The sequence below is a fragment of the Paroedura picta genome, chromosome 4 (assembly GCF_049243985.1).
Source record: "Paroedura picta isolate Pp20150507F chromosome 4, Ppicta_v3.0, whole genome shotgun sequence".
Taxonomy (NCBI): Eukaryota; Metazoa; Chordata; class Lepidosauria; order Squamata; family Gekkonidae; genus Paroedura; species Paroedura picta.
This window is the reverse complement of record NC_135372.1, coordinates 111,215,150-111,242,861: the sequence shown is the minus strand read 5'-3', so window position 1 is coordinate 111,242,861 and position 27,712 is coordinate 111,215,150. Positions and strand designations below refer to the sequence as shown.

The following is a 27,712-nucleotide window of genomic DNA, read 5'->3' as shown; positions in this document are numbered from 1 at the left end:
CTCCCTCAAAGGCAGGGTGCAGTGTGTGGTGTTAAGCAGCTGCTGCTCTGCCCCTTGTCCTTTGGCCTACAACGTCCCACAAGAGTCCATCTTGTCCCCCATGCTTTAAACATATATGTATCTCTGTATTTAAACATCTCTATGGAGAGAGATCACTTGGAGATCTGGGCTGATGCTACCAATATGGGGATGACACTCAGCTACACCTTGCACGTTGAGCAGATCCCAGGGAGGGAGCTGGTGCCTTCCTGGGCAGGAAAGATCTTGATGTTTGGTGTATGCAGTGTGCTCTAGATGGGGCTGCCCTTGAAGACTCTCAGGTAGAGTTGGTACAGAATGCTGAGGCCAAACTATGGGCTGAAGTGGGCTATAGGAGGCGGAGAGAGTTCTGAGAGAACGGTAAGTGGCCCAAGAAAGGGTCTTCTTGGTTGTGGTGCTGCAATGCTGAAATGTTGGAATTCCCTCCTATGGAGATTTGCTTGTCTCCCTCTATCCCTCTGTTATGTTTGGCATTTCCCCATTTACTGTTATTGGCCTTCTTTCCTGGTTGTGTTATTATGTATGAGTGTGTGTTTAGATGTTTTATCAGATTGCTCAAATTTTTAATATTTAAATATGTGCATGTTAAATGCTGTTTTAATGTCTTAATGAAATGTTTTTCATGCTTGGATGTTCACCACATTGGGGACCAAGGTTGGGTGGAAAGGTGGTATAGAAATGTTGTAAATAACATTTGTTGACCTGAACTGCTGCCTTCATTGAATAACTGCCTACTTGATAGCTGCGCTGTAGTAGTGGGGTGTGGTTCCTGTGTGCAGAAGAATTTCTGTGGGAGGAGTGGTGTTTGGAATTTTACTTTTTTTTGTTGTTGTTGGGTGCAATGCTACCTGTTTCCTTTATCAGCAGTCTTCTCACTTTAGTCTGTGCTCTTTTCACCCAACATCTTGTGAAATATCAAACCTTGTTTTTCCTGTCCCACATCCTCTGTTCCATGAATACTGACATCAGCGGAAGTCAGTGCTGATTTAAGTGTAAAGTCTTGGAGGGAAATGCCTTCGATTTGGGGGCTGATAACCACTTGCAAAGGCAGAGGCATTCTGGAGAATGTGAATTTCTGTCCCCATTCTGTTTTGAAATGCTCTGGTGGAAACACAACCATGCAACCCACATTCCAGAACCAAAATTCCTTGCAGAGATGCCACAGAAATGTTAACTATTTGTATCCCTGTGTTGACTGGCCATTTGGAATTTGGAGGTGAAGTGAACCTGACTACAAAGAGAGGGCAGGTGAGAGGGGTATTATATTACAAGCATTTACATCATTGCCTTTTCCCAAATTATTTGTGGGGAGTTTGATAAAGACAATAATATAAATGGGTTTTATTGTATTTATTTACCGCATCTGTCTCTTCAATGGACATCTAAAGCATCTTACATAATTTTCTTTTCTTCCATTTTATCCTCACAACAACCTTGTAAGGTAGGCTAAGCATATAGTGTGTGACTGTCTTGAGTTTTCATGGCAGAGTGGGGAATTAAACCTGGCTCACCCAGAACCTAGTCCAGCCCTCTGATCACATTATTATTATTATTATTATTATTATTATTATTATTATTATTATTATTATTATTATTATATTAGATTTATTTCCCGCCTCTCCCGACAGGCTCGAGGTGGGTCACAACAACTAATCCCATTAAAATTCCCATTAAAACATCAATCTACTAACATGGCGGCTAAAAATCCCATCCCTCCCCCATGTTGAGTCCCTCTGGATTGAAGCAGTGGTGGCAGCTTCTCAGTTTCAAAATTAACTTTTTGGGAAAGCCATTTGCTTCCCCCCCCCCTCAATCTCTTTTCCTTTTTAATTGATGGTTCTCATATTTTTTTAAATGCCACTAAACCCTAATGCAATTCTGAGTAATGTATTAAGTAGGTTTAAAGAAGTTACTCTAACCCTTTAGATCTCACCCTCTTAACCATACAAATCTAGGCAGAAATGAAACCTGTGTGGTATATTTTTCATGCCTGTGACTCTCTGTTTTTTATGTGTGTTACTGTAGCAACCCCCCCCCTATGTTCTGCTGAGGGGAACTGAGTACTGGATCAGGGGGTTAGCAGGAAGTGCTTAAGCATGTTCTTAAAAGAATCCTTACGTAAACGGGGAGGATTTTTGCTGTAGTGTAATAAAGGTTCTGTTGTCTTGTAAATAAGGATGAAACATCAATTAAGCATCAAGGCTGTTTGTGGCCTCTTAAGTGAGTTCAGGTTAGGAGTGGTGCACAGAATAATTCTTCTCCGTGAGATCTGACTGGAGAATCTGAGGTGCCCTGAATGCTGATAAAAAGAGTGTCCCAAGCTATTTCATCTTAGGGCCAAGCCAGCAATTCCATTGTCTGTTATTCCTTATGGGGACACTTGGGGGCTTTCCGCACCGGGATCCTTGTAGCAAATTGTTTGCTGAACGAAAAATCGCCATTTAAAATAGTGCAATTCGTCATTATGCATACCTGACTTCGTAGTGGAATCCAGTTGCGTTTCTATCGTTTCCCACAAGCTTCCGGTCTCAGCAAAAATCGCTAGAAAGGAAGCGCTATTGCCGAGCTCGTCCCGCCCCTGGCCGTCAAGCAGCCAATGGGCAGCCGTTAGCATGCTCCCAAACAGCCACTTTCCCTTTAAGAAAGTTTTTTTTTAAAAAAAACACACCCATTGCAACGAATATGTGTTGATTCGTTGCAACGGAGAGACCCATCAGCTGGCAGGTGTGTTTGAGCTGTCGTTTCATCATTGCCACGCTCCCCCCAAGTGAAAAAAAAAATCCCCCCCCTCACGGGCCCGATTTTCGGCCAAAAACAGTGTAAAAAATAAAGGGAAAATACATCAGCAAACGGGCTTCTCTGTTGTTTGTGCTTAGTGACTAAACAGCTCTGGGGAGGGACTGAAGCCGGGGAAGCCTCTAAACAGGCTTGCTGGTGGGTTGAACTCCGCTCGCTCGGAGAAAAAAAAATGGCGATCGCTTCGCCGGAAGATCAGAGGAGAGAGCCAGGGGGAGGGACTTTGTAGAAACCACAACAATGGTAACGCACCCGCTAGTGTTGCAGATTGGTTGCAGGAGTGTAGCGCTTTCCGGAGGGTGAATCCACTTTTGGGGATTTCCCTGAAAGCGCTACAAGGAAGCGCTTTTTGCGGATCGGTTTCAGGTGTGTGGCAGATTGTCAACGACGTTGTGCATAATGGCAAATCAGTAGTGTTTTCAATTGGCAACCATTGTGCGATTTTGAAGGAGTGCGAAAAGCCCCCTTGGGCTAGACTGCCAAGAGTATTGGGGCTTATAGAGGACCAAGAAGCAAGCTGAAACAAAGCAAGCCTAAGAAGGTCAGCTGGGGAGAGCGGAGCCATGCCTTGTGCTCTTTGCCTGGCATCTTGTTTCTAATTTGATGGGTGGGGGGGTGAATGGTGTCATGAGCTGCTCAGAGTGTCTGGCTTGATCCTAAATGAAGATGATCCCTAAATGAAGATGATACACTGACTGCATCCTAGAATGTGGGGAAATATGGAATATCCACTCTGTTGAGCTTCTAAGGGAACCAAAGGGCCCTAAATACTTTCAAATGGGGCATGCAGGTGGTACATGGCATGTTTGACTGCTGTGCCAAAGAGAAGGCTTCTATCCTACTCTTCTTTCGAACATGCTGAATACTCAGGGGGATTTTATTGTGAATATTTAGTTATTTGGGGGTAACACAGGCTACTTGCTGTTGACATTTCAGCAACTCTGGACAATCCTGAAAAGTAAATAAAAGCAGCCCCTCCCAGTTACTCTTGGGAGTTCAGAGCTGACTGACATCTTTCAGAACCATCAGCATAGCTCAGTAGAGCAAGAGGTGTCCTGCTGGAATAGGCAAAGGCATTTCTCTTTTGTTAATCATGTTAACCCTTCCAGCCTTTATGACAGTGTTGAGATCTGTACATTTCAGAAGCTGTGACCAACCTCTGTGCTTGCTGGAAAGATCTCTACTCTACTCAGAATATTATTGCTTCCCATGGGGAGCTTTACTAGGCAGAGTTGAATAATCTCAAGGCAATGTCAGATTTTGCCCAACAGAGACATCACAAGAGGCTGATGAAAAACTAGGGGGAAAAAACCTGCAGTTTTTAAAATCCAAGGTCTGTTACTGCCATCTTGTGGTTGGATGCTGCAGATACCAGCTACTTTGGCCACCGGAGAAAAAGAACGAGAAAAAAGAGGGGAACTGGTATTAAAGTGCAAGTCCAGCTCTAAACTCATCTCTGCTTAACTGCTTTACCATCTTCCCGCTAACCAAAGGCAGCAGCTCCTAGGGGTCTCACCAGCCCTTCAACTATAAATACTTCTCCTGTGAGTCAGAAATAACACGGATAAATGCAGTGCGAATGGATAACTAATTGCCAAGCTCACACACCCCAGTTCCCAGAAGTTCCAGTTCTGATTCCTTTTCATGCTCTCCAGTAGCCATCTGCTATTCCACTCTCTTTCATTTTTGCAAGGGTATTTCACTTCTGATCTCCCCCCAGTTTATATTCACCTCCTAAAAATGATATGTGTGTTTGAGGCTAGTAGATGGAATAGCGTGTGCTGATCTAGGGAATAAGGGAGGGGAAAGAAATGAAAAGATGTGAATTGTAATATGAGTGCATTGCTCTTATGTCAGATGCCTAAGGTGTATCTGCATTTTGACTGGAGTAAAGCATAGAAAGGTATGTGAATCACTGGTCATTGTTGCCTTCTGGGATGACAAAGGAGATGGCAGTTACTCCCAGCCTTTTCTGAAGCATAGCAGAGAGGGTTAATAATATGGGTGAAGTGCAGGGTGCTGGTGTTTCCCACTGGATGTACATTGGCTGCTATTCTAAAATAATAATTCTAAATAATAATAATAATATTCTGAAAGCTTTTATGAGAAAGTTCCACTGCAGTCATTTAGCCTGTACTTGGCCTAGCATCTTCAAGTCTGACCTGAAACTGTGAGCTGCTAGAAATAGTTCTAAATAGAAACAACATTTGAAATGACTAGTTTAATTTGACATAAGGCACAGCAGATTCTGAACAGCCATATGAAGGACTGCTGAGTTTCTAGGGCAGATACAGGGTCAGCATTTTTACTCATCTTCAATTAAAAAAATATAATTTGCACAAGTGCAAATTACATCTCCAGTATATCACAGAATTATCAATGACCTTTTATTCGTGTCTACTGCCCTCTTTGAGGGATATCTATTAATTTATCAGGATAAGTTTTGTTCCCCAAGAAGGCTTATAGTTCTGAAAGGTGTAGTGGCTAAATTGATAATGTTCTAGATCATTCCTTGAAATATTGTAGCTGCAAGTCTGTTTTGCTTGTTAAACTGGCTGGTCATCTTCAGTCAGTCTGCCCAGTGATAAAAGGATAGAAATCCAAAAGCAATAGATCGCCGGTCTACTTACTACTCCCTTGGGTTTTGTAAGTTGTATCGAATGTTGTGTACCATAATCAAACTTGTACAAGTGTATAAATGGATGGATGGATTTGGATGGATTTACACTTTTTAATGCCTTTCAGATAGAATTAGATTCTGAACAGTGGTCTGTTGTGATAGATACTTCTACAGGAGTATAACCTTAATAGAATAGGCTTGTAGGTATTATTGATGCTGGGATTAGCTCTTGTACAGAGTGGTATGGTACGTTTTATGACTGTAAGTCCCAAATCAGCCCTGGTCCTGTATGATTATACCATTAATGAACTCTAAGCTCACATGGACAGTTGCCGAGATTTGGTGAAAGAGTTATTATACAAGGTTAAATGGCCAATTAATTATTAAACCACATTTATGGAAGTCTGACAAGTGTAATAGCCTAACACTCAGGGTGCAACTAGATAAAATGGGATACAGATGTCTTTAATTTTCTATAAAAGCTGCTGCAAACACTCGATTTGTATTGGGATGAAGCAGAAGGTTTTGCCTCTCCTTTTCATGCTGCTTATCAGACAGAAATTCTTCTCTGCTCAGTGCTCCTAACCTTAGTAGGAGGAAAAAAGGCAACAGCTGCAAAATTCCCCAGAGTCTCAATCCAAATCCAAACTGGGAGACCTTGTGACTACTTCTCTAATTTTTTTTTGACGGATCTAGCGGAATCATATACCCTCACCCTTGTGGTACCCCTCACACCTTTCAGCTATGTTGTACAAATGTTTCTGTATAACTGGATTAGTCTAAAAAGAAAGACTGGGAAATAAGTACAATTATAAATAAATAAATGAAGTGCATGCTTCAATTTAAGAAAAAAAAAGTTCTCATCTGGCGGGATAGGTGGGGCTAGGTTTTGCTGATGCCCTAGATGTTGCAAGCATCTCACACACATTGCAAACAAATCCATGTGCTATGTTCTGAGCCACATTGCATTTTCTGAGACAAATATTGGGCCTAAAATTTGACCTCTGCAATATGTGGAAGAAATAGGCATTTTATACATACGAGCTTGGATCTTCTGTTACAGATTCTGAGATGGATTGCAGAGTTCATTTCAAGTCTACCACATTTGTTGTTGCATATGCACAATTACTCTATTGCACCTGGGAAGATCTCCTACATGTTACCTGAAAACATGCAGTCCTTTTAAACTGATTTCCATCTGCTTTAAGCACTTGTAAAACATGAAAGGAAGATGTACAAAATTAACCTTTTAAATCAGCTGGAACATACTTTTTAGGAAATGATAGTTTTGTAAAACAGGACCTCCAGGTGACATCATGTAAGCAGTCTATAGCTTCTCAGAAGGAATGGCTCCAGTGCCCAACCCCACTTATGAATTCCTTTCCCATATTTAGATGGAATTTCTCCTGGTTTTTATTCTGAGCCTCATAGATCATCCATTCAACTGCCTGCTATTGAGAATAACCATGTAGACATTTACAGACCGTGACTGCTGTCCCTTAAGCCCTGGATAACAAGAGACTGCATACATGAAGCCTCTTCCTACATGGCAGCCTCTCCAGACCGTGAGACATTGAAGTAGATCTTTTCTGAGCCTTGGCTAATTTTTACTAGGCATATAAACACAGACACCCAAAGATACACACAAACACTGATAAATACACCCACTCACCCTCCTTATAAACCAGTACAGAGCAAGTAAATAGAGAGTCTGTTTCATTCTGATCTCCTCAAACAGTGAGCTGTTTTGTAGCAGCTACTCACAAGAAATCCCTGCAGGGAGGGTACTGTGCTGGGCTCTGCCTGCCCTCTGTTCATTTTCGACAGGCCCAAAGACAGACAATCACTGTACACAACAAACCGCGCCATGCAGTCTCGGCATCCCCTGCTCTCTGAATGAATGCAGCTGCAGTCCTGTGCAACCCGTACTCTCTCTCTCTGGAAGCTAAATATCCTTCAGCACCTGCAGGCCTGGGCTCTATGGGGGAAAATGCAGGGAGAGAGAAAATGTGGATGTGAGAAGGCTACAATGTGCCCACAGCATTATTGCATATCCAAATCTAAGCTTTCAAAAATTTGCGGCCTTGGGTCTCAGTGCTTGAGATCCTTCCAAACTCCCACATTGTCTTCTGTGCATTAGGATTTTTTCCCCAGCTTTACCTTTCCCCCCTGGCCTGGTTAGTTTCCTTGAGAGGTCAAACTAGCTTGTGACTCAGTGAAGCTTGCTGTAGTTTGAAGAATCTTTTCCTCTGGTACTACTATATAGTAATGCAAGCTGTGGTTACTACCTCCTTCTGCCTGAAGATGGCATGTTTCTTTAAATGTTCCAGGAAATGTGCTATTCTTGTCAGAAGATGGCCACTTTTCTTTTTTTTTAAGTTCTTCCCTCTAAATCGTTACTAGCAGCTGAATATGTAGACATTAAGTTTGTGAAACTATTTAGGACCAACCAAAACAACAAAAAAGAGTGTGCAAGCTTTCAAGTTCTCCAGAACTTCTTATCGGAGTGAATGATGAAGGGGAGTGGGGAGAGAAAAATGATGCTTCAGGCTTCGCATCCCACACAGGATGCCTGCAAAAGACTTAAAGAACATGGCCTAAAACATCTGATCATCCCCTTTATCATATAGCCTAATGGACTTTAGAGACCTCAAAGCTGAATTCTCTTTTGTGTTTTATTGACTAGTGCTAATATGTAGTTAGTGGGTTGAGTGTTTTGCTATCACTTCTACAGCAGGAAAAGCTCTGCTTTGACTAATTCTCCCCCTGTGTGTGAAAATGCACAGGAACAGGACTGGTAAGCAAAAAAAGAAGTAACCCTGGGGGGAAAACCTGCCTTGAGGGATGCCCCCTGGATTTCCTCTTGCTTGGCAAGGAGAGGTGGTGACTGTGATGGGAATTTCATGGCAGTCACTTAGGGCAGTTGGTTTCATTGGAAATGAATGGTGTCTGTTTTATAATGAAGCATGTTTTTTTAAATGTATTTATGAATTGCACAGGGAAGCAGGTGGAAGCAGGGGCAGCACAATTCTTGGAGCATCATAAATGAAGTGTTCATCTTCTAACAAGCAATGAGCACAACATTCCTTCTTTAAGACTTTTTCTCAAACAAAACGTAGCTAAAACTTATTAAAATCTCCTCTGTGGATTCCGTAAGGTGTGGCTGCTGCTTTCCCATAGACAGCTTGCTTTGCCATGCCTTTTACTGCAGTGGGATTTTCTGAGCATCCTTGTGAAGTCGTCCTTCTTCCATTCCCCCTTCTTTGCTGTCATGGTTCAGGACTGTACTTTGATCTAGTACTCCAAGGAACATCAGAATCAAAGTGGGTCAGCTTCTCCACCCGTATCTGGTTCCATTTCCCCTCTACATCTCCTTATGCCTGCCACTTCTCACCACTGGAGGACTTTCTCAGTAGTACTATTAATGATTTAAAAATAAATCTGGGGGAAGGTCATCTGGTGGCGGGATGTGTATGGATTTGACAGGTGTGATGAGAGGAAGTCCAATTGCATCCTGTGAACATCCAATCGCGGTTCCAAGTGCTGCTGCATTTCCAGTGGCAAAGAGCCCACAATGGGAAATGCCCCCCATGTAGAAGCTACCTGTGGGAATATGAGTGGTATTTTAGTAGCTGGTTGCTAGTGGATTTTTTCTCTTATTTCAGATAGTCCCGTTTTAGTACTCGGCTTCTAGTTTAATTAATTTTATCTGTTCATACAAACCCACTTGCATCAGGTTAGCAAAACATAGTTGAGTTGCTTTTGAAGGTAACTGTTCTCTTCCATTTCCTGCCCCTTTGTTGGGCATCTGAATCACGGTGATGTGCTGTTTAAAATGTTCATGGTACTTCTTACAATGCCACTCCCCCCCCCCCTTTCAGCGTGCAGACTTTTATGGGCTAAGTTGAGTCAATGGAGTCAAGTAATTTCAGTGGTGTTGCTGTAGCACTGGAGTGCTATATTGTTAGTGTTAGAGTGCTCAACTTAGAATGTTTAAAAAAATTCTGAGGAAGATTGCTCAGTGAAAAAGGGTGGTGGGGGGGGGGGAAAGCCGCACTGTTTTCATTATCTGAAGGAAATTCGCTGTATGAAATTGGGTCAACAATTAATAACATCCAGAATAGAATGGTACTGTGATAGTCTTCATTGTTGTTGGCCCCAGAGATAGAGCTGAAAGTAGCTTATCATCTTCTGGTGCCTGTAGGTCTTTGGGCCTCATGCTGTCTTGCTGATTCAGTGCCATCTTTCTTTTTCTTAAAATTTCCACCATGAGCTGGCATACTGTTTTGTGTAACTGAGTTCGTTATTAATTTATTCCAGTGTTTGCCCTTTATGTGTGCTTTGTGTGTTTTCCCTTGATTTAACTTCACTGAGATGAGTACTGAGAAGTGTCTGAAAGTACTGACTTTGAATCATAGAATCATAGAGTTGGAAGGGACCTCATGGGTCATCGAGTCCAACCCCCTGCACTATGCCTTGAGAAAGCAGACTTTGACATCTCTAGGCAAAAACACCGTAATGTGCACTGCTGTCCTAATTGGAAAAGTATCAGAGCTGTATGAACATCCTTTTCATACTGTTGTTTTCTTGTATGGCACAAATGCTATTTTCTTTAAAATGTGAAGAAAACATGTGAGAAGAAAATAATGTGCATTTTCAGAGAGGGCATAAGCAGGTTTTGTTCTCAGGACGTGTACAGCCCTTCCCATGTTTTAAGAACTGTATCTTCTTCTAAACATAAGATCATTGTAAGTACAGTCATGCTAATTTACATGAACAGGGAAATACAAGAAAGGCATTTGGTACTTGTAGGTATTAAGTGAAGCTTTTATGCTGTGGCTTTTATGCTTCTACAAAACTACAGTACTTTACCTCTTCTGATGGTATTGACTGTTTCTTGAAGATGAAAAAGGAATCCAGTCTTGATTCTCTTGGAGGCTGACCTTTGTCTTTGTAGAAAGATGCTAGGAGAGGACAGATTGTCATAGAAAGAGTGAAGTAATTATGAAAAAAAATGTGGGCATTTGTTTGTTTTGTGTTCATTTGCAGCTGACTGCACCAGAGAGATCATACGTGTTCTTATCATCCTGCCATTGTAATGCTTGGCAATCTGTATCAGGGATTTAAGAACTATTACTTTGCTCTTCAAACTGGACACTGTGTAAACAGTGGACTCTGCTATACCAGACTGCTTTCAGATGGAAAGCGTGCAAGAGAAATCCAGCTAGGAGAGGGAAAAGAGAGATGGCAACTGTTGGATCTCCTGGGTGAAAGCAGGGGAACACTGTCCATTTTAGCAGCAACCTTCATCAGTGACATGGAGAGTCAGACTTGTCTAGTACATACCTACTATTTAATTAGTAAGAAAGCCTGATTTAAAAACGGGCTGTAGAAAGGCAGAGGCAGGGCAGAGGTCCTCTGCAGACTAGGGCAGGCCTGAGCTGGTGCTGCAGAGTGAGGGCAGACAAGCCCCTCCAGCTCTTTCAGCAACCAGGAGGCTTGAGGGTGTGGTGCGGCTATGGTAGCATGTGCAGACAGTCTTCCCCACACTCCTGGCAGCGAGGAGGGCAAGGAGCATGTGGCGGCCATGTCAGAGCACACCTGGATGGCCCTTCCTGCTGTCTGATTGGCCAGGCAGTGTGGCATGTTTGCCATGGAGCATGGTGGAGCACACCTGGAAGCCCATCCCCAGCTCCCTGGCTTATCCCCTGATGGCTCTTCCTTCTCACACCAAGTTTTAGCGAGTGGCATGGAGGAGGAAGAGGACAGGGGTATGGAAGAGCCTCTAACTGGCTATCTGTGGGGGAGTGCCGTCACTGTACTGGGGGCATGTCCCACAGCAAGGGCCAATCAGAGGCCTGGCATATCGTCAGAAGGACCATGAACTTTTCATGTTGTATGATAAGTTGAACTGAAAGGAAGGCAAGCCAGCAGTGTATTTGCAGTTAGCAAGATTGGTCCAGGATTGCCCGATCTTGTCAGATCTCGTCAGAAACCAAGCAGGGTCAGCCCTGGTTAGTACTTGGATGGGAGATCACCAAACAAGTCCAGTATTACTACTCAGAGGCCTTCACTTGCAAATTGTACAAACCCAAAGCTGCAACAGAAGAAAGTAACAAATCATAGAATCATAGAGTTGGAAGGGGCCATACAGGCCATCTAGTCCAACCCCCTGCTCAATGCAGGATCAGCCCAAAGCATCCTAAAGCAAATCAGCAGATAAACACAGGAAGCACAAAACTGTTTAAAAATATATATAGTGTCACCCCACACAAATGCTATCAACTTTCTTCCAATCTTGCAAAAATGGAATAGCTTTTTAGTTTCTTTGGCCTCTTCAGTAGCAGTGCCCCTTTGGAAAGTGGGGAGTAGCAATGCCCTCTTTAGGCAGATCTTTCCAATGAGTGAAAATGCTCTTGCCCAGGCAATTGATGCATGGAATGGTCTGCTAGGTGTAAGGGTACCAGGACTTGAAGGGCTTCATAGGCAGTAAGTAGCATCCTGAAAGCTAATTAAGTAACCAGTGGGGATGTTGAAGAGTGGATGCCAAATGTTCCAAATGGCTAGTCCCCATGGGCTGCTGCATTTTGTACCAGTTAGGGGTTTATGAGTTACTTTCAAACGTGTCTAAGCAAATTTGATCCTGTTGCGTGCTATTTATTTAATATTGCTTTCATGTTATCGATCAGGTCATAGTCCATTAGCTCTTCATCCTAGCTTTTATTGCAAGACATTTCAGAAGGTAGGATATGTGTTTAGTGCAGAGTTTCTGTGTGCAGCTGGGGTCTATTATTTTAAGCATGTACATCCAGATTGGATGGGGGCCCTGCCCCAGTTCTTGTAGACCATGAGTACCCTTTAAGCTCTGTGTGTGGTTTGAACTCTCACCTCAGGTTTGTACCCTGCTGCTACTGTATGCATAATAGCTGGCTTAATCTGTTGTCCTGGCTGCTGCAGGCTACAACATCTGGAACTGCCTCTGAATTGCATGATTTGAACCAATTGCTCTCTTGCTCAGGAAAGGGGAAGAAAAAAACCCTGTGTATGTGGAGGAAGAGAATCTGTTAAGAATATGTCCCTGCAAGGTTTATTGCCAAATCCTTGGTCAAACATTTGGCCATAGCAGGAGTATGTCTAATTATGTTCCTGTCTCCAGACTGGTGCAGATTTAGGCCTACTGGCTGAAACAGTTTAATTTTTCAGAGGTATTTATCCTTGAAACCATTCCATAGAAAGTACTGAATGCTGTGTGGTCTATTCCAGTGAGCTATAATTATTTCAAAGAGGTTTGCAAGTGGATGGAGCAGCAGTCTGCTATTTATTTATTTGCACTCATGTATCTCAGTCTCATACCCCCTCCTGCCTCCATAGTACTGCATTTATCAGTCTTCCTTTTCTGTTTAAGACCAGGAACTGCATTTGTTGGCAGTTCTCACAGAAGCTTTTAGTGAAGGTGTTTTGATTGGGATGGGTGGTGGTGGTGGTTCCTTAAAAGTAGTTTGGGAAAAGAGCTGATCAAATCCACTTGACAGCAATGGGTGTGTCAGACTGGCTGCTCTGGAATGTTGGCCCTGGTTGGAGGCTCATTTTTAACAAGAGTCGTATTTTGAACTGAACAAGGGCTGCCAGAGCGCATTGACATATCCCCTTTGTGGCTCAAGATGCAGGCAAGGGGGGCCTGTAATCTTGTGAGAAGAGCAGCAGAGATTTGGGTGAAGTTCTTTCCTAATGAGTCTCAGCTGCTACTCTAACGGAACCTGTGCTATTTATATCTGGGAGGAAGGGTGTTTGTATTAAAGAGCTCAGTGGCTAAAGGCCAGGAGAAACAGCTGAGGATGCATTTTTAAGGCAGTGGAGTAGATATTTGGGGGGGGGGGGTTGTCCCAGAAATTGGTATCTGTGCTGGTGTCTGAACTGGCTAGGGCTGCCAGTGGCCTGGCCCCATTGCATAATGTGTCACTCCCCAAACCTCCCCCCCCCCCTTTACTGCCACACATCTTCACCCAGCCAGGCTCTCTCAGAAGTCCAGAGAACTTTTCAGGCCTTTGGCCATAATAACAATTATTTAAAAGAGCTTGCATGAAATCCACACACAGCACCCCAAAAGAGCAGTGAAATCTACATCACTTAAAAAACAAACAAATCACAACTCTTACTTGATGGTGGACACAGAGCATGTATCACAGGGGTGCTCATGACAAGCTGCGAAACTGATCAAATGCCAACAAATTGTCATGAGGCAAAATCTGAGGCCTTCTTTGAGGCTGAGGCCAAACGGCCCATACGCCCCTCCCCTTGGCCCTACACCCACCTTCTCTGATCTCCACTAACTGCCACTCCACACTCCCCCTGCCCATTCCGAATTTCTGAATTTCCCTCATTTTAGAGGCTTGGCAGGGGCCCTTCTCTGTGTGTCCTTTCCCTCAGAGTTACAGTGGGAGCTTCTAGAAAAAAAGGCCTTTTCTGCCCATGTTAGTGGAATTCCCACCACTTCTCTGTTTACCTAGACTTTCATATTTAGGCACTGAGTAAAACTTTTTGTTTGTTTGCCCAAGCTCTTTGGTCAGTACTACTAGCCACTGTAGGTGGCAGCATTTTACTAGCATAACTTTTAAAAACATGGTTGTTAATGTGTATAATTGCTTCATAAACCTCCCTGGAAGCCGTCTTTTGTCAAAGGGAGCCTTGACTCTCGAAAGCTCATACCCCAACAATCTTGTTGGTCTCTAAGCTGCTACTGGACTCGAATCAAACTGTCCATCTTCTGCGACTTTTTGCAGAGTGTGAATATTTGTCCTACTCAGAATAAACAGCCTGGAGCCAGAGAGCGGCAGTTAGTACTCCATTCTTAAACACAGATTGGCTATTTCTTGCGCCTTGACCTGGTGGCATTCAAAAACTGTGCAGCTGAGGATGCCTGTTCTGCTCTCCCGGACAGTGAGTGCCGCCTTCAGACAGAGCACTGAACTCCGAATTCCTGCAGACAGGAATTCCTGAGAGCAGCAGCGGCAGCAGCAGCAGAGAAGCAGCATACCTGCTGCTGGGTAGATCAGCTGCTGCTATTCATTCTAGCTTCAATCAGCTGGCTGCTTGCCCAGTGTTTCCATTATGCCTCCAGTTTCGCTATATAAAACTGGCTCTCCCCAAATCTCCCTCCCCCCCCCCCTTTACTGCCACACATCTTCTCGCTGGCCTGAGAACTACTTGGAAAGTCTTTCACAGTATGAGGGGAATGGGGTTGTACAATTTTCCTCCTGGCCGCTGGGTTTATGGGCAGGATGCAGACTGAGATTTGTGATTTCACTTTGATTGTGCCAGCAGAAAGTAGGACAGAGCAATGGGCTGGGCTGGGCTGGGCGGCAACCCTGTAGTCCACTGGCCATGCTCCACCCATGCCTCAAGCCTTATAAAGCATGAGAAAAGCATGCTGTAATTTTGAAAAAGTAATAATCAAATCCACCCAACAAGACAAATTTCTATAGTTCAGGCTGCCTTAATGACCTACCACAGTTGCTGATTAGCACTAAGCAGGGGTTCAGCATTGCCAGAACGAGTCTTGGGAAACAGTGCTATAGTTGGCAAAGGACCTGCTGCCTGCCTGGGCTCATGAGACATTACACTGTGATGGCTTGCATGTGTACACTAGAACAGATACATTCTGGAATGGGAATTCAGGGTGGATTCAGGCAACCTCCTTTTTGTCGCCTTGGCTTGTGTGAACGTCTGCAATTGCCGCATATCATAGATATGTGCGAGTCCTGCTTTTTGAAATGGTTCAGCATGCCATCATGGTGTAGTAGTTAGGAGTGCCGACTTCTAATCTGGCAAGCCAGGTTTGATTCCCCGCTCCTCCTCCACATGCAGCCAGCTGGGTGAACTTGAGCTTGTCACAACACTGATACAGCTGTTCTGACCAAGCAGAAACATCAGGATTCTCTCAGCCTCACCTCCTCATACGGTGTCTGTTGCAGGGAGAGGAAAAGGAAGGCGATTGTAAACTGCTTTAAGACTCCTTCTGATAGAGAAAAGTGGCATAAAAGAACCAACTCTTCTTCTTCTTCAGTAATATCGGGGCTCTCTCAGCCTCACCTGAGAGACACCCCACTGGTGTCTGTTGTGGGGAGAGGAAAGGGAGGGCGACTGTAAGCTGCTTTGAGACTCATGGTAGAGAAAAGCGGCATATAACAACCAGCTCCTCCTCCTCCTCCTTCTAAAACCCTGCCCTTTTTTTACTTGCTTTTGGATAATAGCAGAAGGCGATTCCAGATTATTTCATAAGAAATAGAGTGAACCTAATACCTGGCTGGATGTTTTTCACTGGCAACGTTGAGACTTTGCATGTGCAAGTGGTATTGGAAAGTTGCACATACATGTAAATCAGTTATGTATACTAGTCAACATTATCCCCATTTGCTGTGTGTGTTATGACAGTGATTGCTGGAAGCTTCAGGGAGCCTACGCTGGAAGTCATTACAGCAAGTGCCGGTCATATGTAACTCTGGTCCCTTTCTCCCTACAGATCCTGAATCCCAGAGGAAGAGAACAGTGCAGAATGTTCTGGATCTGCGGCAGAACTTGGAGGAGACCATGTCCAGCCTTCGAGGTTCCCAAGTAACTCACAGGTAAGGCCTCTGAGCCTGGATTCTTTCTTCTGGTGGTAGTATGACTTTTTTTGGGGGGGGGGGGTCTTTTGCCATCAAGTCACTTCAAACTTGTTTCCAAGGCAGGACACAAACAGAAGCAGTTTGCCCTTGACTGCCTGGGTATAGCAGCCATAGACTTCCTTTGTGGCCTCCCATCCAAGTACTAACCAAGACTGACCCTGCCTAGCTTCCAAGACTGACAAGAACGGACTAGCCTGAGCTATCTAGGTTAGGGCAACCTGATATTTAGGCTTACCATATTAGTTCAGTTGATCCACACTGGCCAGCTCTGTCTCTCACACCCTTTTCTGGAATCTGTAGGGGAAGAAAATTATATTAACTCCAAAACTCACCTTATCTGAGTTATGCATAGAACAATAGAATAGAACAGTGGTCCGCAACCTTTTTTAGGCTGCGGACCAGTGGGGGGGGGGAGGGCGATCCGGCGGCCATGCATGCGCGGCAGGTCCACACATGCGCATTCACGCCATGCCTGGCTGCAAATGCGCATGTGCGGCAGGTCCGCACATGCAGGTTTGCGCTGGCGGCCATGCTTCCCTCCCCCCCCGCAAAAAGAAGCTTGCCGGGCCGCAAGCTAATTGGCCACTTTGGTGGCCGCTTTGCTTGCGGCCTGGGAAGTTTCTCATTGCGGGGGGGGGGGCGAGGTAGCCGCGGCCCGGTGCTGGGGCCTTCGCAGCCCGGCACTGGACCGCGGCCCAGTGGTTGGGGACCACTGGAATAGAAGATGATAAAATGGTAAATATCAGAAGAGCCAACATATATATAAAATGCTTCCTTAAGAAAGAGCCACACGTTGGGCTGTCTTTTTGCAGCTGCCATTTTCACGACTCCAGAAGAAACCGTCCTGGCTCATCTGATAATAAGCACGGAATTTTCCATAATGTTTGGTCAGCTTTCTAAAATGGCAGCCTTGGTTCTCTGTCACATTCTGTGCACAATGTGTTGGCAGTCATATATTTTGTCAAATTGTTACAAAATTATAATTATTTTAAATACAGGTGTCTTGCTTTTTCTTCTTGGGCATCTGCTCTGTGATTAAAATAAGGGATAGGAGGTGTCTCTATTGTGGCTGTCAGAACATATGTACCTAGATATGCCAGTTTTGCACATAATATACTGACAGTGCTGCTGATAAAAAGCGCCACAATTGCTAGTGAAAATGGCCTCCAAAGTTCACTGAATAAACCTGGGATCCAAAGCAATGGGGTTTGAGACTCTGTTCCTTCCCAGAGGTAAATAATATTGCTTTGTAAATAATATCCCAATAAGCCTCTATTAAAGAGCACATTATACTTCGGGCTTCTGGCAACCCTGTTAGTAATAATTTAGCTCTACCTTGTCTGCTTGTAGTAGGCAGAAATAAATTTACAATTGTTTGCCTGCCCTGGGAATTCTTTCCTGCCTATCTTTTGCTTGTTCTTTGAGAATTTCTATAATTAACTTTAATTGGTGCTTTTCTTAAATAATTTGCATTAGTTCTTTTTCTTCCACAATGAGCCATTAGGTACATAACAAACCTTTTTGTTTTAATTGCAAAAACTATTGGTGCCTAGAGCCTTGTCGGCTCCAAGTTCCTCTAAAATATAGAAGAACAGAAGAGAGGACAAGATATGAACCATTTTGGTATCATGTGTCTTAGGAACGAGCAGAACAGAATATCAGGGTATGGAGGAGATAATATAAAATGAAAGACAGACGGAATTTCAAGGATAGTAAACTTTTCACTAACAGAAAGGAATGCTGATGCAATTGTATATTTTTTGAAAAGTCTTTCAATGCACGTTTGCCTCTACATATGGTTTACCCAGAAGGAAAAAGTGTGAATGAATAGAAGGCAGGGAAGCCTGCATCCAGGGAACTAAACACATGCAACAGCTTTACAGAGGCCTTCCAAACAAACCACAATAATGACAAAAACTTGCTCCATTGGATCCTGTGTTGGTTCTTGGTGATGTAATTAGGAACCTCAAAATCCAGGAGGAAATTTTGTAAGCATCCTTACTGTTTTTAACGATATTCAGAGAAGCAGTTTGGAGAAGAATGGATTTGACTCTGAGCTCCTTAGTATAAATCCTGTATTTAGTCATGCATGTGCTTCCTGTCCCAAAGCTTTCCTCTGAACACCTGTTACCATTGGCTAGATTAAACTTGTTTACCCTTCCTGCGAGATTTTGGTACAATGGGGAACTTTATCCTGGGACACGCATTTAGTGGAATAATTCTGGAATATCTTCTGGAAAAAAATTCCAGTTCTTTTCAGAGCAGGAGTAGTGCCCCTACCACACTGTTGAAATGAACTAGTGACTCCTTAGTCGAATATGATACTGGCAGTGCGGCCTCTCCATAATAAATTTTTCCCTTGGCTTTCTACTGTCCAGATGAGCTAATGCAGTGAGCGCAGCGCTTGGGGCCTTCACTGAGCAAAGCCACAGGAGTCGTTGTGTGTGTGTTTAGATCATTGTAATTTGAAGGGGAGGAGAAGGTGGCTGGTAAGGTGAGCTCATTCCCAGAGGCTGAGTACATGGAATTGGTGAGCAGACTGCCAGCACCAGGGAATGAGGGGAAAATTGCCACTTTCTGTCTGCTATTTTTATCTCCATAACGTTTAACTCTCAATGGGTTCCTAAGCAATATGCTGGATGTTGCCTAGAAAAGCTGATAAGGAGATGGGATGGGACTGCTTCCTTTTGAGATAAAAATAGTAGCCTGGAATGGGATCACAAAACTCCTAGTACTGAGGCCTCTGATTAGGTTGCCAGCCGCCAGGTGAGTCCTGGAGATCTTCTGGAATAACTGATCTCCAGGCAGTTCCTCTGGAGAAGGGTGCTTTGAAGGGTGGACTCCAGGGCATTATATTTCATTGGGGACCCTCTCCAGGCTGTACCCCCCAATCTCCAGGTATTTCCCAACGCAGAACAGGTAGCCCTACAGCTGAATCTGACCGTGGAGCTTAAGATCCTTTCCCACTGAACTACTGAATGTGTGTAGCTTTCTGTTTCCACTACTCTGGGCTGGGAGTTACAGAGAGCCACCTGGAGTTTTCTGGAAAAAGCCATTTTGGTGTTTATAAATCCTAATGCTGATTACGGATAGTTTATAAATACTAAGCCAGCTGCATATAATGGCCACCTACTTTAGTGCAGTTCTCCCTCATTCTTGCTCATCTGCCTCCTTCTCTCTCCCAATCTCCCCCCTCCCCACAAAAAATTCTGGCTGATAGTGTGTGCTGCATAACAAGAGTCTCATGCTGCCTGCCTCATTCCATGCAGGGTGGGAGCTGCCAGATGTACCCCACCCAGATGATTCACCACAGCATGGGATCCAGCAAGGGAGGGATGCTGGGCGGCTTCCAGTAGATTTACTTTGCTAAATGTGAAGATATTGGATCAGGGGAGAAGGCCTCATGGAAGAAATTCAAGGCATTGGTTGTTCATAGAGGCAGACTACACTTGGGAGAGTTGTAGGGAGAAGCTGGATAAAGTCTGGGGGATCATTGGGAAGGCAAGCTCAGGATTCACCACTAATGTAACCCAGCCCACAATGTGGTTTCTGCAGCTTGACACAAAGTTGAAAATGCAACGCTCATTGGTTTGTGCAAGGGGAGCGCAATGGTGTGTAGATAGCCATAGCTGCCTTTCTAAAGAACAGGCTTGAAGCTATCCAATATATTTTAAAGGAAATACATGTGCTCCTGGCCTGTGTCATCATTTAATTAGTTTGTTAATTCATTGATATCTTTATCTGCCTTTTCCCAAAAAGAGTAAGTCTGTACATCTTCATACCTTTAATCCACATAATAACTCTGAAGTATGGACTAGAGCTAATTGTGAGGTAGGCCACAGAGCAAATTTCATGTTTCAGTAGATATTTGAACCTTAGGCCCTGAAGACTAAGTCCAAATTCCTAGATATTCTCCCTAGGGTGCCAGTTTTGATCTTGTGATCAGTCATCATCTCCACATTGTTCCTTCTTCCAGGTGATTCCACTCCCTTGGGCTCTTCTGCCCTGAACTAATAGTTTGTTCTCAAAGCGATTCACTATTTTAAATCAAAACATTAAGACCATGAATGGAGTATGCCTCGTTGAATGGGAAGTCTTCAGCTGCCTAACAAAAAGAGAACTCTTCTAGAGAAAGCACATTTTTCAGCATTGGAGCAACTGCTGAAAAGTCCTTGCTTTTTGGTAGATATCATTTTAGAATCGTCTCAAGATGCAATTCCAATCATGACATCAATAAAAAGGTAAAGGTAAAGGTATCCCCTGTGCAAGCACCGGATCATGTCTGACCCTTGGGGTGACGCCCTCTAGCGTTTTCATGGCAGACTCAGTATTGGGTGGTTTGCCAGTGCCTTCCCCAGTCATTACCGTTTACCCCCCCAGCAAGCTGGGTACTCATTTTACTGACCTCAGAAGGATGACATTAATAGGAGATCTTAAAAGAGTGTGAAGGCTCATCTATCTTGGCTGAGCAAGTATCTGGATCACTAATCGCTGAGCATCAGGAAAGTCATGGATGCTCAGTGCTAGTAGGTCTCTAGCTAAGTATTACCAGTGTCTGCCATTTTACAGGAACTAGTCAAGGCAAGACCATAGAATAAGGCAGGAAAGGAGCATAGGATTTCAAGGAGCCATATACAGAAAGGGTACCCTGACCTAGCTCCACATAAAAAGCCTGTTAATTCAGCTGTTGCCCCAAATCTAACTGGACAATGCAGGCACATGAACATACCCCACAGCTATATCCAAAGGGTGATAGAAACTACAGCATCCTGAAGCCCAAACAAGGGGTGCTGCATCACCGAAAATGACCTAGGAAGGTCATTAATTAGTATCACTTGAAATTAAAAAAAACTGATCCACATCCCTATTTGGGTAGAAATAGGGTGTGTCTAACTGTTTTCTTGCGCAAAATGCAGCTTTCCCTCCTTCCTTGAAGCTGAATTTAATTCTGCATAGGAAAAAGGAGGTTCTTGGAGCTTATGGTTCCTGCCAACTTTCTTCACTAATTACAGTGTGTGTGTGTGTGTGTGTGTGTGTGGAGATGATTTTCATTGAGCAGGTGGGAAAGGAAGAAAGAGTTGAAAATCCCACTTCTTCAGGGTTCTTCCCTATTTTTCAGTGTAATCAGCATGACCTGCTAATTACTAAACAAGCAAACCAACAAAAACAGAAAGTGGGAGGACCTAATTGAAGATTTCCTAGTTGTAGCCTGAGAAGTAGGCTTTAGACAGATTAGAGGGTAGCACAGTCTGGAACAAGCCATTATGCTGTCTGGTTGTTTTGTCCAGTGGGTTGTTTGCAAATACTACCTGTGTATGGAATAGTTGTTTTCTTTTTTCAGTCTAACAAATCATTGCCATAGAACCAGCAGGAATCTTTGGGGTCAATTCCTGTTGGCAGAGTCTGGTTGTCAGGCTAAGCCAATGAAAACTGGATATAGTGGGGTGTTATCTGCAAACTACATGCATCAGTACAGATCATCCTTTTTTGAAAAAAGGTGTGTGTGTGTGCATGAATACTATGCATAAAATAACATACTATACTAAGACATGATCTACCACACCCACTTTTTTGCAAAAAGATTAACCATATAATAGAAGAATAATAGTGTATGATTGTAACTTAATGACAGGTTGCCAAAAATGAACAGAGATCAGAGTTTCCTGTAAGGCAAGGAGTATATTTAGCAAGATAACACCCAGATGGTTCAGGCTGTGACCTGTCTTTCACCTCAAGTTCTGGCCCTCCTTGCATTACACTACTTAAAACTGGGGTTGGGTGTGTACGTTACATTTTTTAACATTGTTTCATTGTGTGTGGAGGGGAGACTTACCGTACATGGAAAACGGGTACCCCCCGCCCCCAAATCTTGTCTTTCACCTGCTGTGTTAATGTTATATATTTCTATCCCACTTCTCAGACTGCTGTCTCCTCTGGTACCTTACACTAACAATAATGCAGACAGTCCTCTGTGCAAAAGCTTGCCAGCTTAAATGATAAGTAATTGAGGGAAAAGAAAGGGGAGAGAATTTAATTTGATACTTGTATCTTATTGGGATAGGCTGATACTTCCTTGCTGGCCTTCTTAAAAATAACTCCTTAGCATGGCTTTGTCAATCTGTATTAAATTTGTCACATTCATATCTTGCCTTCTTCCGTCCTCAGATTCATTAAGATTTATGGAGTCTTCCATCCAGCTATCAAATTGACTCCAGTGTGCTTAGGTTCGGCAGAGTGATGGCATTCCATGCCTTGAAATGTTGTTCCTCTGACAATCTAGCCAGGTTTCTTTATTTTCCTACGCAGAAGTGGTTATTACATATACTATATGACCTCACCATGCAAAACAAGCCTCAATATTTTTTTAGGACTGGTAATCTGTATTGTGGTTACCCCCAAAGGCTGCAGACGGTAGAAGGAAAGCTCAGTTGCAGTGAGAAGGACTGTGACATTAAATGTTGCATGAGCTTGAGTTAAGATTTCAAATGCAGTGCAGAATTGTTGGCTGTGTAGATTTGAACATGGCTATGATCCAGGAGACAGGGAAGTAACAAATGAAACCCTCAGGTTTCCCACAGTGAACTGCTGGCCAGGAAGTCCTGAATTGAGTAGGATCATGATGAAGAGTCTGGGTGTGAACAGTTCTATAAACACAGACTGAACAACGATTGTGTCTGTCTGAAGGTTTAATCTTTAGGTTTAGCAGGTTTGACATTTCAGAAGAAATCCTTTGGTTAAGCAAGCTGTTAATCAAGTTGCAGAACCGATACTGGACCTCCTAGCAAAAGTCAGCTGTTGGACTGCAAATGGTTTGAGAATTGTGCGAAATCAGCAATAGTGATTTCTCTGCTGTTTAACTGTAATGCCCGTCCAATTCTGTGCAAATGACTTTATATCACCAGAAGAATATAGTCGTCCTTTTGGGAACAGCAAGGGAAGGCAACTCCATTACCTTTCTCGACAATCTTCTCAAATGGCCACTCCTTGCTGTTTTAAAATGCTATGCTCAAATCTCTATTAGTTTCAGTTTCTTTTACAAAGATGCCTACTACCTGACAGAATGAATTTAGAGGCCAGTGGCAGATTTGTTCTGCTGCTTCAGACCGACACGGCTACCCACTTGAATGCTACTTGACAGTTAGCCGGCCGCAACAAAACAGCTAAATTGAATCTCTTAGCTCTGCGGATCTGATCAACTTCCGCCCATGCTGCATTGCTAAAATCATTCACTCCAGGTAGCAGTAGTGTGGTTTACTGCTGAGAATTTGGAACCAACTAGCCCGGCTACCAGGTTAAGGTGAAAGACATTGTTTCATGGTTAATTGAAATCCCCAGGGAAGAGGAAGGGTGGAAGAAGATGTGCTGCTGGGTGTACCTCTGCCAGCAGGGGGCACTCAATAATTCTGGGATTCTTTAAAATCATTCATTACCTCATGAGCCGGTTCAGAGGGCTGGGGCACTTCCCTCTTGGGGTTAGTCTGGGAGGCTGTGCTAAGCAGAATTTTGGCAGGCTTTCTTCACAAATTAAAAGGCTGAAACCCCACAGTTAATTTCAGTTTAATAAGACAACGTTTGTGCGTCAATGTAATTATTGAAACCATGACTGCAGGGCTCTGCAGGCTAAGCCCCATCTCCCCTGGAGCTGTGAATCCATTCCAGAGATGGTTTTAATCATCACTTTGTATTTGATGTCCAGTAACTGCTTTTATTGAATCTAAATGAAAGGCATGCCTGGGAGCGGGGGCATCAGCAAGGACCATTAACTCTCATGCCTGCCTTTATTTGTAATGGAAACACAACATGCTATACTGCTGCGTTGATAATGCCTTCCTGCACTTTATATACCGGATCTCAGGGCTGATTTTAAAATTATGGTGGGTGTATATGCGTGTGTGCTTGTGTGTGTGTGTTGGGGGCTCTGGGTGTGCATGTTCTGAATTTGGTGGTTACTTCTTTAATGCACAGCACTGAAATGCCTTGCAGTCTGTTGTCCAAATGATGAGGTGAATGTGTGTCCCTCCCCAGTGCATTTTAGCTTTTGTCTGATAGCCCTGCAGTTCCCCGTTTAAAGTCAGCAAGGTGCATCGCCTCTCTAGCACTGTCTTGCATACTAGATTTGGAGTGCATGTGAATGAAAGAATCAAACTCCTGTTTGACTATTTTTAAAAGAAAATCAATAATAGATGTGCATATCAGTGCTAGAGAGGCGATGCACCGTGCCGTGGGGGAAGAAATGAAAAGGAAAAGGGTCCAGTCATTTCAGGACACTGCTGTAGGTAACAGGGCAAGAGCAACGTTGCCTCTCTTTTGTAAGGGCTAGAGGGACGCTCCTATCCTACAGAAGCGCAATCTTCAGTATTTAAAATGTTGCAGTAATAAAAGGGAATGGGATTTGTCTCCATTTACACTATGGATCACAATAGGCAATGACCCAAATTACCCACACAGTAATATACCATGCTATGATGGCCATTGCAACCTGAAGCCATTGTAACACCTGCAATTTTTCCAAACTTTTGAGGCTTCTGTATCTCAGCCTGTCCATACTATCTGAGGCTACAGTGCCCAATAGTTGTGATTTCGGATTCAGTGTATCTCTTCACAATCCGATTGCCCTTGAATCTTTCCTCTACCTCGCTTCTTGCCCTCAACCCCTTTCCTTCTGCTCTGTTCCTGCAGCTCGCTGGAGATGACGTGCTATGACAGTGACGAAGCGAACCCCCGCAGTGTGTCCAGCTTGTCAAACCGCTCCTCCCCTCTCTCCTGGCGCTATGGTCAATCCAGCCCTCGCCTGCAGGCTGGGGATGCCCCTTCGGTGGGTGGGGGATGCCGCTCAGAAGGCACTCCCAGCTGGTACATGCACGGGGAGCGAGCTCATTACTCCCACACCATGCCTATGCGCAGCCCCAGCAAGCTCAGCCACATTTCCCGCCTGGAGCTTGTTGAATCTCTTGACGCTGATGACGTCGATCTCAAGTCTGGGTACATGAGTGACAGTGACTTAATGGGCAAGACTATGACGGAGGATGACGACATCACGACTGGGTGAGTACTGCCAAAAGGCATCAAACATGTAACTCAGAGTTGGCTGCATAGCATCTGAAGTGGACCTTGGTAGTGGTGGAGGCACTAGCAGTAGTCGGCCTATGGTCTTGTTAGCCTAGCCCCCCTGGCTGTATGCATGCCTTAACGAAAAGAGTACCGATGATTCTGAAATCCTGTGCTAGTTTTCAGTATTCCAGATGTTCATGCATTTGATACTTGCTCTTAGTTTTGATGCACCCAGCATGGTTGCCAGAATGGCACGCTGTCATATTTAACTTGCTTTTAAGCACCACTGGTAGCAAATTTAAACAGATGTCCGGCATAGATGAGAGCTTCCTGAGGAATGTGAGGGAGATGTGGAATGAATGCACTGCTTCTGCACAGCAAATAGCCACTCCTGGCTAAAGGCAAGCTTTTTCTGCTGTGCAGTTGTTCCCAGGTGGGGGCAAAGGGATTCAGTTTTTGCATGGGTTGGGAAGGGTATCTGGTCCAACTTGTACACCAACAGGCTCTCGCCAGCATTTTAAACCCTCACTTGCTATATAGATTATGTAAAATAAAGTAGAGAGGCAGACTGCCAGCCTGTATTGATAGCTGAAAACAGAGGTGTGTGGAAATGAATGGATAGCTAGATACATCTAGAGATGTTTAGAAGATGTGTATCTAGCAATGTCCAAGGAAGACCACAGTGGTGATCCATGCTATATTTCTGCATTTGTTGCTTTCGTTCAAAATGAAGCTGCTTCAGTGGTAGGTCAGCAACAAAGTCCTCTTCCGCTGGATGCTTGGGAGATAAGGAAATTATACAGGATTCAGTCACTCTTTGAGAATAAGTCTTCCTAAAGAAGCCTTTTTTATTTTTTAGTGTTGGAGTTGGTTCATCTAGCCGGTTTTTCATCATCATCCTAACACTCTGACCCTAAATCCATCATGTGAAATGAGGCTAGCTCTCATGTAATGTTTTTAAGAACTCAGTTGCCTGTGACTTCTTATTTGACTAACCACACAAATCTATTTCAGACCAGTATCATGGCTTTTGCATATACATCCTTCTTGGTAAACAGTGTAGAATAGCTCTTTGCTTTTCCTAGCCAATCAGTGGATATTATCCCCAAACACATCTAATCAAGTAGCAACTCCCTTTAAAAAATCTGATGGCATGAAATTAGCCCAGAACAACTCTGTAGGGTTGTTAGATCACAAGCTGCATGTTCTTCTTTTAGATTAAAAACTATGAGGCAACTAAGTAAGAAGTCACCAATGTGTATTTACTCCATCCTTCTTTTCTCTGTGGAAGTTAAGATGCTAGTTTTATTTCACAGAAGATCATGGAAGAGACTGGACAAAGGAACTGGTAGAGGAGGGGGAAGGGGTCATTTGATCATGTTGTCTTGGAACTGCTAAAGGTATAGACAGGATCTCCGGACTGTGATCTGCCATGCCTAGTTATATATGTGGCTTTCTACCTGAAAATACTGTGTTTACAAAAACTTAATTGTAGCTTGTGTGTGTGTGTCTGAAGCTAAGCCATTTAATAACATTCTCATATAACACAGCTTATCAGTATGTTGTTAGCCCCGTTATTTTAATGGCACGAGCTTGACGCATCTCAGCCTCTCATTTGCTGTTTTATATTTCTTGGTACGTTAAGCCATTTGGGGTCTGGCACAGAGGATCTTACTAAAAATGCCTCAGTTTCTTAATAATTTATTACCCGAGTAAAATTGAATGAAACTGTAACCTGAAGTGTAAAGTGCTGCCAAAATACATTTGACTTATGATCAAAGTGGTATGGTATAGCCAGATCTTGTCAGCTAAGCAGGGTCAGTACTGGGATGGGAGACCACCAATGAAGGCTCTGCAGGGGAAGGCAATGGCAAGTCACCTCTGCTTAATCACTTGTCTTGGAAACCCTCTCGGGTCATCATACGTAAGCTGTAAATCACAGCACTTTCCACACAAAAAACAATACTTGCCTCTATGTAGAAACTATGTATTTCTTTGGTGGTCTCCCATCTGAGTCCTAAGCAGGGCCAAACTTGCTTAGCGTCTGAAATCTGATGAGAATAGGCTTGGCTGGACCATCTGGGTCAGGATACACTCTAAGGAAGCAGATCTAAAGGTGGAATTTCCACCATACCTGTAGCTTATTTTTCCTCCAGCCGCTGGCTGACTAGGGCCCATTCTGAAGAGGACCAGCCCAGAATGGCTCTCAAAAAATCAATTTTTGTTGGAAGGACAGTAGTCACTGTTTGTGGGTGTGAGTGTGTCTTTTTGAGCTACTGCTGCCCTGAGTGCCTAATACTTCAGCTGCAATTTGAATCCATCCTTTCATTGATAGTGAGGTTATCCTAGGTTTGGAATTTCATGTGCCTAGGAAGGTGTTATTTTTGATCTCTGGCTTTTTTTCAAATTAATAAATCTTGTTAGAGCAAGTCTTAATTGATTGATTTTTGTTCATTTTGGAAAAGAAGAGATTTTGAGTTTGTTTTCTTCTCTTTGCCCATTCCTTGCTGCTAAAGAGAAATGGAAATTCACAGGGTGAGAT

The 27,712-nt window shown here is 43.6% G+C and overlaps 1 protein-coding gene across 7 annotated transcripts in view; it reads left to right on the top strand.

Annotated features, from left to right (window-relative positions):
- The window catches only part of NAV1 (neuron navigator 1), a 313,603-nt gene that overhangs the window by 164,057 nt on the left and 121,834 nt on the right, over positions 1-27,712 (top strand). For 5 of the 7 annotated variants that reach the window (XM_077335060.1, XM_077335062.1, XM_077335066.1 and 2 more), the window contains 2 exons: positions 15,975-16,077; positions 24,799-25,164. In XM_077335060.1, the coding sequence (XP_077191175.1) occupies positions 15,975-16,077; positions 24,799-25,164 (469 nt within the window). The remainder of the gene's footprint in view (positions 1-15,974; positions 16,078-24,798; positions 25,165-27,712) is intronic. The other 2 variants (XM_077335063.1, XM_077335067.1) reach the window with 1 other exon arrangement.